The 15,631-nt window shown below is 47.9% G+C and overlaps 1 protein-coding gene across 2 annotated transcripts in view; it reads right to left on the reverse strand.

Annotated features, from left to right (window-relative positions):
- Window positions 1-15,631, reverse strand: part of LOC135827830 (uncharacterized) — a 188,961-nt gene that overhangs the window by 60,996 nt on the left and 112,334 nt on the right. For both annotated transcript variants that reach the window (XM_065340259.1, XM_065340258.1), the window contains 2 exons: window positions 8,366-8,659; window positions 6,919-7,218 (listed from right to left, as the gene is read on the reverse strand). In XM_065340259.1, coding sequence (XP_065196331.1) covers window positions 6,919-7,218; window positions 8,366-8,659 — 594 coding nt within the window. The remainder of the gene's footprint in view (window positions 1-6,918; window positions 7,219-8,365; window positions 8,660-15,631) is intronic.

Here is a 15,631-nt window from a genome sequence, read left to right on the forward strand (position 1 = left end):
TTCTCTCTGATTGTTAATTCGTTCAAACTTGACTTGTAATTACCGGTACAAATACTTCCTATTGACTGTTTTCTCATTTTCTCAAGTGCAGCTTTATCGAGCCACACTTTTTATTCTATCGCCATCATAATAATTATTGGGCATCAATGCCCGGTTGGTTTGCGATGTAAAATAAAACTTCAAACAAACAAATAAACACATGCGCATGTGACGTCATGTGTGGATTGGGTTTTGGCTCTTTGCTGGTGTTTCAGGCTTTCGCTACTACCCTGGCAACTGGTGTCTTTTGCCATTGCTCTGCTCTGTTCTTACTACTCCCCGCTATTACTCTAAGTGCCATTCACATGGCTGTAGCATTGTTGGTTATAGCTAAGACTGGTCACGTAACACCAAACTTGTCACCGTAGCAGTAGAACAATTCCAGTTTGGTAGCACAGGCACTCAGTGCCCGCCCTGTTAATCACGACCACAGGATGTACTTGGAACTACTGTAAAGTCCACTGAAAAGGCCCACTTCGCAGCAAACGCCCACTTCGCAGCAAACGCCCACTTCGCAGCAAACGCCCACTTCGCAGCAAACGCCCACTTCGCAGCAAACGCCCACTTCGCAGCAAACGCCCACTTTGCAGCAAACGCCCACTTTGCAGCAAACGCCCACTTCGCAGCAAACGCCCACTTCGCAGCAAACGCCCACTTCGCAGCAAACGCCCACTTTGCAGCAAACGCCCACTTCGCAGCAAACGCCCACTTCGCAGCAAACGCCCACTTTGCAACAAACGCCCACTTCGCAGCAAACGCCCACTTCGCAGCAAACGCCCACTTCGCAGCAAACGCCCACTTCGCAGCAAACGCCCACTTCGCAGCAAACGCCCACTTCGCAGCAAACGCCCACTTCGCAGCAAACGCCCACTTCGCAGCAAACGCCCACTTCGCAGCAAACGCCCACCTCAGCGGGTCCATGCTATTTTCGTCTTTGTCAGGGTAATACAGTTGTACCAAACTGTCATAAAGGTTGAATGGGTGCGAAAACGACTGTAATGCCTACAAACTGCTTATGTACTACCAGGAGGCTCTGCTAAAGTGATTGTCATTATCTTGCATCAAAGAATAACGTCTGCCGAGATTTTCTTCCATTCGATAAAGGAGTCGTCTTCGGATCTGTTCGTTCTCCCCATGTTGTAATGCCGTAGAATTTATCTGGTTTTCAAATCATGAAATATCTGCAGTGCCACGATAAACGCAACGGGGATTCACTGAAATTGTAGGATTGTTCTGACGAAGCATCACTCAACGACTTGACTTGTTGCAGTATTGCAGGAGCAAGAAGAACAAGGAGGATGTCACAGAATCTACAGCAACGAAGTTGCTGCTAACTTGTTGAAAAGTGCTCGAGAAAAACCCTTGCCTTTGCGCGATGTGGAAATGATGGCTTAAAACACCGCCAGAAGTGCATTTGGTTCCTGCAATGGTATGTTCTTTGCTACCTTGTTATTCGGAAGAAACTACGGTTTGGATTTGCGAAATAAAATAACCAACATCATAATCCTCACTACGAGCTAGCTCGTAGCTAGTGCCCAAAGAGATTTTGAAACCAGGAAAGTGGACATAGTTTACCGTAGCAGAGCGCTCTTCCTGCTAAGGTGTGAGATGCGCTTTCGTATGATGTGTGTGTGTGTGTGTGTGTGTGTGTGTGTGTGTGTGTGTGTGTGCATGTGTGCGTGTGTGTGCCTATGTGTGAGCATGGCTGTGTGCACGTGTACATGTGTGTGTGTGTGTGTGTGTGTGTGTGCGTGTGTGTCTGTTTGTGTGTGGGTATGTGTGTGTGTGTGTGTGTGTGTGTGTGTGTGTGTGTGTGTGTGTGTGTGTGTGTGTGTGTGTGTGTGTGTGTGTGTGTGTGTGTGTGTGTGTGTGTGTGTGTGTGTGTGTGTGTGTGTGTGTGTGCTGGGGTATTTTGGTATGCCGTCGTAAATGGCGTAGGTCGTACGCTCTCACCGTTTATGCTGGCTTGGCCACCTTGGGAGAATGGAGGATTCCCGTCTCCCCAAGTGCGTTCTGTTTGCTGAGGGACTCAACACAAGGCCCAGACACGGTCCCAAGAAACGTTGGAGGGACATCGCTGCTGCTGATCTGAGTGCTCGGTGCATGACAGGTGACTGGTGCGACTTGGCGCAGGACAGACGAGACTGGCGCCTCATGTGCAATCGTCCCCGACCAGCTGTACAAAAGCCTATAGTGTTCATTTGCGGTTGTGGCAGGGACTTCGAAGCATTTTTTTGTTTTTTTTTCAGGATGGCGGGCGGGAGCACTTTTGGAGCTCCGCCTCGCATCACTTTTTCCTTTCAACTTGATCCTCTTTGGGAGATCGATCATGTATTCTTCATTAAGGAACTAGCTAGAAATGGAGTCAAGCCCGACGAACTTCAGCAAGTGGACCCGCATGGCAGACCAGGCTGGTGCACTGTCACCCTCAAGCATGCTGCCGCCAGGGATCACCTTGTGTCCACGTCTTTCAAAATTGCTGGTAATGCAGTAGATATTGTCATTGGAGACACCGAGCTCATTAGCTTGCATGTGTTTGGCTGTCCGTATCACCTGCATGACGGTGCATTGTCTTCGGCCATAAGCCAGTGTGCAACGATTCACGGGTCTCCTGCTAGGAAAAAAATCCTGCACGAAGGGTTCTCAGGTGAAACCGGTACTCGCTTCTTGAAGGTGACATTGCGAAAGCCAGTTCCGTCTCTTGTTCGCGTGGGTCAGACCCCCCTACGCATCTGGTACAAAGGGCAACCCCAGACATGCTTCCGTTGCGCAGCACCAGGCCATAAAGCCAGTGAATGCCCGCGCCGAAAACCTCCAGCTTGTCTGTCAACAAGTACGGGATGCACCGAAGTGAACAGGTCAGCAGCAGACCCTCAAAATACGCATAATCAAGAGGTTGCAGCTGCAGGATCAGTGCATGTGCAGCATGATGAACACTCCCGGGAAAACGCACCTACGAGTATGAGCTACGCGCAAGCTGCTACCAAATCAAGAGAAAGTAGCAGCACAGATTCCTGTGGAAAGCACTCGAGCGACAACATGGCACCAACTGAAGAGAACACTGACTCTTCTCCACCAGACATTCAACACACCATCACAGTATCAACAACACCCATGCAGCATTTCCGAGGGAAATCAGGTCACTCTCCAGATGAGGACTCGCAGGAGTACAAAGTTGCCTTTGGCCATCACGCATTCAAGCCATCTGCATTGCCCCTGGGAAATAGTTTCGAGCAGCAGGACCCACAGGTGGAATGGGCGAATGAGGCCAGCAGGCGAGAATTGGCCAAGCATGCAGCCAAAGTTGCAGCACAGCGCTCCAGGAAATCCAGCGCATGAACAGTTGTGTGGCACAAAATTCATTGCATATTCCAATGTCCTTTTACATGTGCAACTATGTATGTTCTCTGCCCTGGTCTGTCTTTCGTAACAGTGCCCACAAGTATTTTCTTAAAGGTTCGTTTTACTTTCTTCTCCTTTTTATGATGTCAGTGTTAAATCCGCATGCACAGCCTTTCACTCCCTCTCACATAAATTCTGCTCCTTTCAGTACTGGCCATCAAATCCCTACTTACCCGCAGAACCCCGTGCAACACACCCGAGTCTCTGGATGCATCACTGCAGCGTTCATTAACATTTGTAGCTTACGACGTAAAACGCGCGAAATCCGCAGCTTCCTGGAGACGCGGAACATTGCTGTCCTTGGTATCGCTGAAACCTGGCTCAATGAGACAATTAGCGACGGAGAGCTACATATACCTGGCTATTCCCTTCTAAGGCACGATCGATCAACCGGCATGGGTGGCGGTGTTGCGTTTTACCCCAAGGAGAGCCTCATAGTCAGTCGCCACAGAGAAGCCGAACATACCGACATAGAAAACATATGTATAGCCCTACGCACCACACGCAAAGATCGGGTGCTCTTAAACTGCATGTATCGCCCACCTTCTGCAACGGCGGACTTCTGGAGAGCCTTCGAGGACACTATAGAGAGCATGACCTGTCAAGTGGAGGATAGATTCATTGTCATGGACGACTTCAACGTCGACATGCTGGGTCACTCAACCACCCTACGGTCATTCCAGCAAGTATTGGACAGTTATAATCTTACCAACATGATAACTGCTCCAACTAGAGTCACGTCCCACTCCGCCACGGCGTTGGATTTAGTTATTTCTCCTCCCGACAAGGTAGTGTCCTGTGAAGTCATTGCGATTGACGTCAGCGATCATGCTGCTGTCTCAAGTCATCTCAAGCCAGCAGTTCTCTCTTCGGCCCCAAATCCAAAAATGTCAAGGCACCTTCGAAGAATAGATTGGACGCAGTTCAGTTCCGATCTTCAGGCCTTCGGCATTAACAGTTTTACACGAGTGATTGCGACTCGATGGTGGAAGAATGGTACACGAAGCTGAAGGCAGTCCTCGACCTCCATGCCCCGGAGACGCTTTCCAAACGGCGGCGACTTCCTTGCCCTTGGCTGACTCCAGAACTCCAGCAGGCAGTTCGAGCACGAAACAGGTTCCATCAAAGTCTGAAGCGTAATCCGGCGGATGCTGAGCTTCGCAAGAAACATCAAGATCAACGCTCCATTTGTCGTCGCTTGGACCGGAAACTAAGAAATCAGTACTTTCGCGATCAATGTGGATTACACGCGGCTGATACCCGAGGCTTGTGGCGCACACTGAATACGGTAACCGGTCGCCGTGTTATTCATCATGCTCCTGGCATCCCTGTTCAGGATCTGCAAGATTCGTTTTCGAGCGTTCTCTATGATCCCCAGCGACCTTCAAACTTGAATTCACATGCCACCACACAGGTACAGGAGTCCCACTTTGCCCGCTTCACGCCTCTAACCGTCCACTTTGTTGAGCGGATGCTTTCTCGGGTCGACCAGCACAAGGCAACTGGACATGACGACATACCAAACCTGGTCCTGAAGAAGTGCTCTTCCATGCTTGCACCGTCATTGACCCGCATCTTTAATGTTTCCTTTCAGACTGCTAAAGTCCCAGCAATGTTTAAGCAGGCCAATGTCATGCCACTTTTCAAAGGCGGTGATCCTGAACTACCGACCAACTATCGACCAATAAGTCTCCTTCCTACTGTATCACGCCTCCTAGAACGTGCAATCCACCGTGAAGTTGTTCGATACTTCGAGTCCGAGAATCTTCTTCCGGAAACTCAGTTTGCCTACCGTCGCCATCATTCCACGGAGGACGCGCTGACACTGGCCGTACATCGATGGAGCACAGCTAGGGCCCGGAAACAGTCCACTGGTCCATTGTGTTTGCCGATATGTCTAAAGCGTTTGATAAGGTTCGCCACCAAACGCTGTTGGATGATCTTCACGGAAAGGGTGTACGTGGCACTGCTCTGGCCTGGTTTGCCAGCTATTTGTCGGGTCGGAAACAACGCGTTAAAGTTGGTTCTTCATCGTCATGCTACTCGGAGTGTTTCAGTGGTGTACCGCAAGGTAGCGTTCTCGGCCCGTTTCTTTTTTCTGTTTACATCAGTTCCATCGACTCTCATCTACCGCCTGGTATTTGTCACCAGGAATTCGCCGATGATATCACTTTAGATACATCATCATCCAGCCGTGCAGACATCAGCTCTAAGCTTAGTGTCGCATGTACGCGTCTCGCCGTCTGGCTCAATGGACGCGGTTTGAGCCTCAACGCCACCAAGACCTGTGTGCTGCACATTGCTCCCCGGAGCACCCTTGATCCCTTGCCGCCTGTGATATGCGATGGCGCTGTACTCCCTGTTGTGTCGCAGACCAAGTACCTAGGCTTGATTGTAGACGATCGCCTGACTTGGAATAGCCACGTTACGCATATCTGTAAAACGTCTCGACAGGTTATAGGAGCACTGTGGAGAAATCGGAAGTGTCTCTCTCTGCAGTCGAAGCGAATGGCGTACACGTCCATGGTAGAGTCCAGGATCCGCTATGGATGCTCAGCTTTCTTTAGCTCTCTCTCTCCAAGGCTAATGAAGAGAGACTTCAACGCCTATGCAACCTAGCCCTGCGAGCCGTATACAACCTTACCTCCCGTACCCGTATGACTCCCGTGTATGCGGAACACAACCTGCTTCGTGTACACCAGCTCTTGCGTGAAACAGTGTGCTCGCTGGTCTACCGGTGCCTACATTCCACCATGGAGCAGCCGCTGATCAGCGCATTATTCGGAGATTTCGTCACTCCGACTAGGGCTGGCCAAACGCGCGGCTCCCAACAACTTCTGCTGCAGCTTCCATCCAGAACTCATCCCGTGTCTCTTTCTGCTGCACGCGTTTGGAACAGTCTTCCACCTGATGCGAGAAACATCATGTCCCCCCCCTCTAGTTCAAGGGTGTGTTGCACGCGTATTGTCTTACTGTAGCATGACAGCAACCCCCCTCCCCTATCTTGAGAATAGTACTAGTAGTATGTAGTAATCCTGATGCTTTGATTCATGCTTAGGCTAGCTGTGCTCAGTCTCTCAGTCTCTCAGTCAGTCTCTAGCTGTATGCTCAGGATGCATTCTTGATCTTCTCTTCTTCTTCTTTTTTTTTTCCTTTCTCTTTTCTTTAAAATGTTTTACTGCCAGGAGTCGTCTTCATATAAGGAGGCAGATATGCCTGTTTGTTGTACGACTTTAAATAAATCCAACCAACCAACCAACCAACTTCCGTTGGCCCAACGATTCAACTCGCCACAGGAAATACTGCAACTCCTGATGCTATCATTGCACGGAGCAATGGGCATCCAAAGGTCCCAAGGTGTGCTGGCGGGGGGAGGAGGTAAGCGTGAGTGAGTGTAATGTGTTGATATAGAGCACACAACATCATAATCATCATCATCTCGTGCCACACTGCACTAAAAAACAAAAACAAACTTACATTGTACGTCAACTTCGACTGATGTATTAAGGGATGAATTCACTTGGTGATTTTCAGCTGTGCATGTATATACAGCCGATTTGTTACGGTTAATGTTCTGAAATGTATGACGGAGGGTTACTTTTTTCAAATCATTTATCACCGTCCCTGCAGATAGATTTTTAAGTTCTGTTCTATTTGCATCCAGAATCTTCAATGCTGGCGCCGGATTTCCATTAGCATCACAGTCAATACTAAAATTAGTTCCTTCCTTCACATGTATGATGGAGTTGTCTTCAGGGTAGGTGATAATTGGCGGAGCTGTGCAAGTGAGAAAGAAAAGAATGGTAACCCAGTACATCATACAGGATAGTCGTTGCGAGGAGTAGGTTTGCCTATTAATCATGTTGATATGCACAGGCATTAGTTTTTGGGGATTGTACTTCATCCGTTAACAAAAACTTCGTGATGGATTTTGATGGATAGGAAAACGCTCAGAACAGCTCAAGAACAGTGTGTATCGACTGAAAATCACGGGACGATGGTAGTTCAGCCTATGTATAGCATCTTTACAAGACAAAGTGTTGGCGGAATGAGCAGAGAGTTCAGTTTTCGTCGCATTCACTCGACTCAAGTGCCCATCGGTTACCAACAACCAGTGCATGCCAGAATATGTGGTCTGATAAGTGCACGGGTAAAAAAAGTGAGGGACACGCTGGCCAGAAAAAGCCACTTCAAATAGCTGTGTGCTGTAGACCAGGCTGATTAGTGGCGGTCAATTCTTCAGCCTTGCAAGCTTCTGAATGGTGCAATCCCACCACAAGTAGCAATGGCTCCCCCCCCCCCTCCCCTGGCGATGGGAGTCAAAATGTTAGACGACATTTTGACTCCCATGGCCGGGGAGGGGGGGGGGGAGCCATTGCTACTTGTGGTAGGATTGCACCATTCAAGAGCTTGCAAGGCTGGAGAATTGACCGCCACTAATCAGACTGGTCTACAGCACACAGCTATTTGAAGTGGCTTTTTCTGGCCAGCGTATCCCTCACTTTTTTTACCCGTGCACTTATCAGACCACATATTCCGGCATGCACTGGCTGTTGGTAACCACCCAGGATTATGAAAGAAAGTCAGGACACACACACTCTCACACACGCACACACGTACATGCACACGCACACACGCACACACACACGCACACACACACACTCACACGTAAATGCACACACACACCCTCACACGTAAATGCACACACACATACATACACACTCACACATGCATACACACACACACACACATACATACACACTCACAAAATTAATACATACACACTCACACACACATACACACTCACACATGCATACAAACACGTGCTCCTGTACACATCCACAGTCACGTAGATCCCAATAGCATTGATGTAAAACACTGTAATCTCCACACATAAGGATGGAAACTGTTAAGTTTCACTTACAGAGAACAGACACTGTGATGGTAGTGCTGGCACTTCCACCAGCTGTGCTTGCAGTTACTGTGTAATTACCGGATGCCTCACGAAGCATACCGGACAATGTTAACGTTGCAGTGAGACATGTTGAATTTCCAGTTCCAAGGGATTTATACGTGATTAAACCTGTTAACTGAGGGTTGGTCCAAGTGACCTCCGCAGCCGTGGGATGAGGATATTGAGTTTTCAAAAAACATGCTGTGATGATTTGACTACCAGCACTATATATAATTTGTGGCGTGGCTTCAACTATCGGTATCTCTGTGGAGCAAAAAATAGAGGATTGATATATTATTATAATATTCGACGAGGAGACAACAATTTTAATATGGTAATAAGGAGGACGAGCTGAAGTGATATTTGGATTACTTTATTAAACAATGTAAGCGATGGAGACGATGCGAAAACAATCTAAAAGTTAAGGAAAAACACATGCAAGAAGAAAAACAGCGATTGAAAAAGGACGATTCGAACAAGTTTTCGTACAACACTCTTCGAGTAGTGAAGGAGAAGGTGAGCTGGGATCGGATGAGAGCGAGTGTGAGGGTGTGTGCGGGAGTCGAGACTGTGTGCGTAAGTTTCGTAATACCAAATCTTCAGTGTACAATCATTAATTTTGGTCTCTAGTACCGACTGCTGCCGTACTTATTCTGATTCCTTTTTCTCTTTTGTGCCGTGCTCGTCATGGTTATCTGTTGCAGTTAAAGGTTTTGGAAGCAATTTGTCAGCACATTCAAAAGCCAAACGTGTGTGTCCAGAAAGATAGTATTATTACCATAATCTCTATCCTGTTCCAGAGACAGTCATGCGTTCTGGTCCATCGTATTAACCTGAACATTGTTCCTGAACATCTCAGCAAGTACAAGTGGTTTACTTTCGCACGGGACACTCGCAATGCCAACTATGTTTACCAAATCCCCTATCTTTTCTGCCTATTCATATTGGCTCAAGCTACCCATGGAAATGAAGACAATATCCAATATTAGACAGCTCATAGACCATGTCAAATGTCATACCAAGTTGTAGGCTCACTCACCTCTTTTGATATTTTAGTGCTGTCATTGTATCCTGTTACCCTACCTTTATTGCTATACTATTTCCTCCGTTCTTATTTTGTTCTTTAGTGCGACGGCGATTCCCGAAGAGTGTTGTACGGAAACTTGTTCGAATCATCTTTTTTCCATCGCTCTTTTTCTTCTTACATGTATTTTCCCTCCCCTTTTCGACTGTTTTTGCTAGTGTTGAAACGAGCGTATCTATAACAAACGAGCGATCAGTTCCACTAACAAACAAGCTATCGAGCGAGCTAACGTCGAGTAACGAGTTTCATTGATGTGGCAAATATGATGAAGTTGGATTTCTTTTTCAGCTGGTTCAAATAATCACCGCCAGCATTTGGGGTTGCTGCTGCTTCACTTCAGACTGCTGTTTGGTGTCGAGATGTCTTTTCAGCGCCGTCGTTGCGTAGCCTTTGTAAGAATAGACCATTTATCAAAGATTGCAAGTAGCCCTGTTCTTCGCTGCATCGCGGACGAAAACTTCCAAATGACTGAGCGTAACTTTCACTCGAATGGAGAGGTGACCGAAGCATGTCCTGCGACAGGTCAGCAGATGCAGAACAAGACATCAGTAGAGTCCACCAAAGACAACTGAAATAACTAAAGTGTTGTGCAGGCATACAGACTTACAGTGTAAACTGCGAGTGATTTTCACTTTGCGTGGGACTGGACTCTCGATCGACCAGGGAGTCGTACAATATTTTTCGACTCCCCGGTCGACATGTACTGCCATGTGTATATAGTACGGTGTACGGTGTTCGTTAGTGCAAAGGAGCTGGCCGCACAAACGAGCCGAGTTTCTGACGAGCGAGCTAATGAGTACCCGGTGAGATCGTTTCAACACTAGTTTTCGCATCGCCTCCATCTCTTACATTGTTTAATAAAGTAATCCAAATGCATTGTTCAGGGCAGTACAGACAACAAAGGTCAGGACCGCATATCGAAAACTACTGCTCGCTTGAAGACTGCATACACTGTATTCACAAACAACAACAAATCTGAAAAGTGAAAACTCTCAAAAAGAAACTAAACAAAAAAGCCACGAGGTCCGCTCGGCGCCTCGAGCACCAAGACCATCTGCGAAAATGGAGGCATCGCAGTTCGCCCTCAAGGAAACAGCAACTATTGCAGCAAAGCGGTGAAAACTGCAAGAAAGCGAAAGCCATAGATCACGGACACAACAGAAAAAGTCAGTACCAAAGAAAGCGCATCGCTAGCCATGCAGCATTGTACACACACAGTGCACAGTGCATTGTACATTTGGCAAAAAACATAAAAGAAAATCAAGACAGAAAGGAAAAGGACATATGGAAACGAGTTAAGAGTAACTCTCCACCACTGTAACTAGATACTATATACAGTCAGTAAGTGCAACAACTAGGCACAAAACTGACAGAATACTGAGACATTCGACGTCCTGACACCTAGCTTCAACACATCTCCGTAGCGCTAACCGACAGCCTTCCAACTTGGAAGGTTCAAGGTTATGGAAAGACCAAAGAGGGGAAGGCAAGCGCAACGAAAACGAGCACAAGCTACAGTCCCAACGGAACAAAGAATGTCGATTGTCACTGGACGATGACGAGACCAGTAGGCGATATGACAAAGCGGTCTAACTACAATTCGAAGCAGCAAAGCAGCACACCACCCAACTTGGGTGGGTCAAAAATATCAAAGATAAGTTAAGAAGGGGGAAGCTTTGCGAGAACGAAAAGTACTCTGTCAGTTTTGTGCCTAGTTGTTGCACTTTCTGACTGTATATAGTATCTAGTTACAGTGGTGGAGAGTTACTCTTAACTCGTTTCCATAATATGTCCTTTTCCTTTCTACTTTTATTATTGGCTCAATACCCTAGTTTCAAAATCAAGACAGTTCAGAGTGCAAAAAACACATGCTCACATCATGTTCAAGGAAATTCAAACGAAGAGAAAAAGAGAACAGAGAAGAAGTTTAGAGAAGTACAAGAACGAAGGAATGGAGAAGAGAATCGTTCTTGAGATGAAGAGTAGAGAGAAGAGCAGAGAGACAGACTGGAAAGAAGTTCTACAGAAGACGTGAGAGAGGAGAAAGGTGAGAGAGTAGACAGAATGAAAATAGCAAAGACAAAGTCCACAACAAATTCAAACAATGTCGATCTTGTTCACAAGTTCAACCATCAGGCAGGAACATGCATACTTGCCAACCATATCGTTTTTCCCGGTATCATACCGGGAAACTATGGTCGCTACTGGCATACCGGGGATTTTTGACTTTGATAGAAAAACTCCCAGTTTTCGGTCTGAACATCGAGTGTTCAAAAAAATGTTGTTTTGACTTTGATCGAAAACTACCGGTATTGGCACTAAACCATGAGTGCTCATAAAGAAAAGCAGCGGTGATCACTTTTCACTCCAAACGACAAGCTTCTCCTTGCGGAACCAACATATTTTAGTGCAACAGAGGGGCGTAGCAGCCGGTCCGGCCGGTCCAGCTTTTGCCGGACCACTTTTACGCCTGGAAGTGCCCAGAATACAGGACTATGCACCCATATTTCAAATTGTTTCCGCGGGCGACCTCCGCACCCCTTCGGCTGGACCAACTCCAACGGCAGTGCTATGCGCCTGCAACAGTTGATGCAAAAGTTATGATGCTGGCAAGACCATCAGACAAAACGGTCAAACCACAATTTAAGAACACATAGCAACACACCATACAACTTGTGTGCAGGGGCGTCACACACGGTATGACCACTACGACTATGGTCGTACCACTTTTCGTCCAGGATGGTCCACCCAATTCATCCAAAAAAGCATTAAAAAAATTCAAGGATCTTCGGACTCGTACATAACATCGCAACTTTCATTGCAAGGAGCATACAGACTTGATGCCTAGCACTAGCAGCTAGCTATTGCCCAAGACTCCAGGCGGCTATCCATTACGATAGGCGGTTGGAGTCACGGGTAGAGACAACCAGACGATGGATTCCTCACGGACGCATTCACTGCAAACTTGACGGAAACAGAGCTGAGCTGGCGGCGATCACTGGGTCCAGAACTAACATTTTCCAAGATCTACCATGTTACAATGGCGATCAGCATGGTCAAGAGGCACTACATGTACATGTATGTCACTTGTCAGCTACAACATTATTATATTCTTTCCACAACGACACCTACCTAGTACCTCTGGCTCCTGACGATCTACTGCAAGCTGATGCGAAAATGCATTACAACCGCGAACGCCGCGCTTGTCAACGGAAAAGGGAAGCGCTTCTTTCACCGAAGTTGAATAGTGTTTGGACTGCTGCTCCACGGCGGCAGAATATTCTGCAGCTGTTCACCGACGCGACCCGCTTCACCTAACGATTTACGATCGTTTCGTTCTCCAAGGTTTCTGGTAGCAGCAACGAGAATTGCGTCCGCGACGACAGGACGAAAGTCTCTCGCAAACTAAAGTCCTGTTGCCACGAAGACAGAGAAGATAATCTTTTTTCTGCTTCCAGTGTTGTAGCTCTCCGGACCGGTCCACTGGCATGGCAGATCTTTCAATCCCACCGAACAAAAAAGGATCTTCTTCTCTCTCTAAAAACAACTAAAATAATTTCTTAGTGACTGTCCAGGCCGGCCGTGTACATAGTGCATGCGACGCGGCGGACTTTTTCAGAACATGACATACATTTTTGCACAGCGGCTGACGCTAGAACGCGCGCGCAGCACGCTTGTACTTCGGATTTTGCGATTTTTTTCGAGGGCAATGGGTTCCTTTTGTCTTGCATGGCTACCTACGATGTACAGAAAATACCAAAAATTCCATGACAAATTGAGAAGTATGTTTTTGGAGCTGGAGTGGGGTTGTCTAATTAGTGCTAAGGGAACCCTCCTTTTCGGCTGTAGAGTGCTGAAACGTGCCCTGTTAGCCGAAAAATCCTTATTTTTTTCTCCAGGGGACACCCCGATCCCCGGTCGTACCACTCACAGCCACCCTGTGACGCCCCTGTGTGTGACTCTAAAGATTCGAAGATCGATTGGAGGGGAAGCTAAGCGAACATGAATTGTGAAAAACGAATACCTCAGTACAGTACAGTACAGTACTTCGACCAAGAAAACTCAGATGGAAAAATAAGCACCAGTGACAAGCAGCAGCTTCACACGACGATCGTTTCGCCGTATAGGCGAATTGATCGTCGCCGACGACCGACGACCTGTACGCACCGTAGGCGGAGAAGTGCCAGCTCCGTCCGTCTGGCAATGACGAAGACGAGAGTTACAATGACCTGGAGCAGGAAGGGCCACGTGCCGAGGAAGCCCTAATCGCCGCAGAGATCGTGGACTGGATGTCAACCAGATGTAGCTGCCTGATGACAATCACTTTGCTGCGGTTGACAAGGACCTCTTGAAAATCTTGTTATGTCGCTCCGCCAGCTGAATACGCCGCTCTCGCCAAAGTCACAGCATGTTCTTCACAAAATACCTACTGGATGAGCTGACTGCGTCATTGACCGCGGGATTTGCGGACCCCGCAACAACTAACTAACTACACCAGCTCTACCGTGCCTACTTGCGCACCCGGACGCCCTGCAACTGGACAGAATACACCACCCAAAGCAACAAAGTTATTCACCTTCTCCGAATTGCTAAGTCTACATAATTATGTCAGTAATGGCACTGGGACGAGCCACTCCACTCCACACCAAACCTACACGAACTGATGCGCGGCCTCCAGTCCTCACAACGACCTACTCTGCCAGACATGCTCTCCCAGGGCCAGGCCCTCTCAACCCCCACTGAAAAGCAACCGCTCTGAACGCTTTCTTCATCTCGCAGAGCCAACAGTCAGTCACAGGGCGCCACGAGGAACTCCCCTCCATTTATTTACCCACACCCAATACAACTGGCCTCACTACACTTGAAACAACAGCCCAAGAGGTCTCAAAGCTACTGTCTAACCTGGACCCGTCAACGAGCCCGGGCTGTGATGGCATACCAACAACCCGCCTACTGAAAGAGGCAGCCAGTTCACTTGCGCCATCCCTAGCAACCCTTTTTAACATCTCTTTCGAACGTTGAACTTTCCCGCAAGAGTGGAGGGACGCAACAGTCACCCCCATCCACAAGAAGGGCAGCCAAACCGAGCCCTCCAACTATCGACCGATATCGCTGCTCAGCGTGACGTCGAAAGTGCAAGAGAGGATAGTTGCTGACCGCATCTCGAAGCACATCCAACCTCACCTCCCCAACGGCCAATCAGGTTTTCGGCCAAACGATGGCACCACACAGCAGCTATTTCGGTTAATCTATCAGATCACCGAGAAAAGAGACGCCGGGCAAACAGTAAATGCTTGCTTCTTCGACCTATCTAAGGCGTTTGACCGGGTGTGGCACCAAGGACTGCTTGCAAAATTGGCCCACCTCGGACTCGATGGCAAATGCCTCCAGTGGCTTGCCTCTTATCTCACCGCCCGACGACAATGTGTACAAGTGGAGAGCAGGAAATCAACATGGCTGAACATTCCAGCGGGGTCCCCCAAGGCTCTGTCTTGGGGCCGCCTTTGTTCATGGCCTACTCAGTCGATCTGCGAACCGCCTGCATAAATGCCAACACTGAGTGCAGCCAGTTTGCCGACGACACTGCCATCATTGCCGCTCATGAGAAATTTCTAGCCGCAGAAAAGCACCTCCAGTCAGCTATGACAACCGCGGCACAGTGGCTGAAGGATTGGCATCTCCTAGTCAATGAAAGTAAGACCACAGTCATCCACTTTCACCACACCAACTGTCAAAATCTTATCGATTTGATTATAGAATGTAGAAGACCTTTCCAACCATGCACACACTCACACTACTACAACACAAACCACCATCGTTCATTCATCAACTACACTTCAGTCAAGAAGAAGAATAACCAATACCAAGGAGATACAAACAACGGAGAAAAGAACTGAGACGCACAATCAGTACGCTCCGAAAACGGCGGTGCTCGGAAGCAAGCGAGGCCAAATAGATCGTGACGCAGCGCACCCGGACCCATTTAGGCCTGAGCTGCGTAGCGATCGCGTGGTCAGGTGCACTGTGGTGCCATGGAAACAAAGATGGTGGCACATGTAGCGCGTGTACCACGAGGTAGAAAGAAAGGAAAATAAATAAATAAAAAAACTGCAGAACGAAAGTGAACGCGAAGAAGAAATATATTTGAGAGA

This window comes from Sycon ciliatum, chromosome 12, assembly GCF_964019385.1.
Source record: "Sycon ciliatum chromosome 12, ocSycCili1.1, whole genome shotgun sequence".
Taxonomy (NCBI): Eukaryota; Metazoa; Porifera; class Calcarea; order Leucosolenida; family Sycettidae; genus Sycon; species Sycon ciliatum.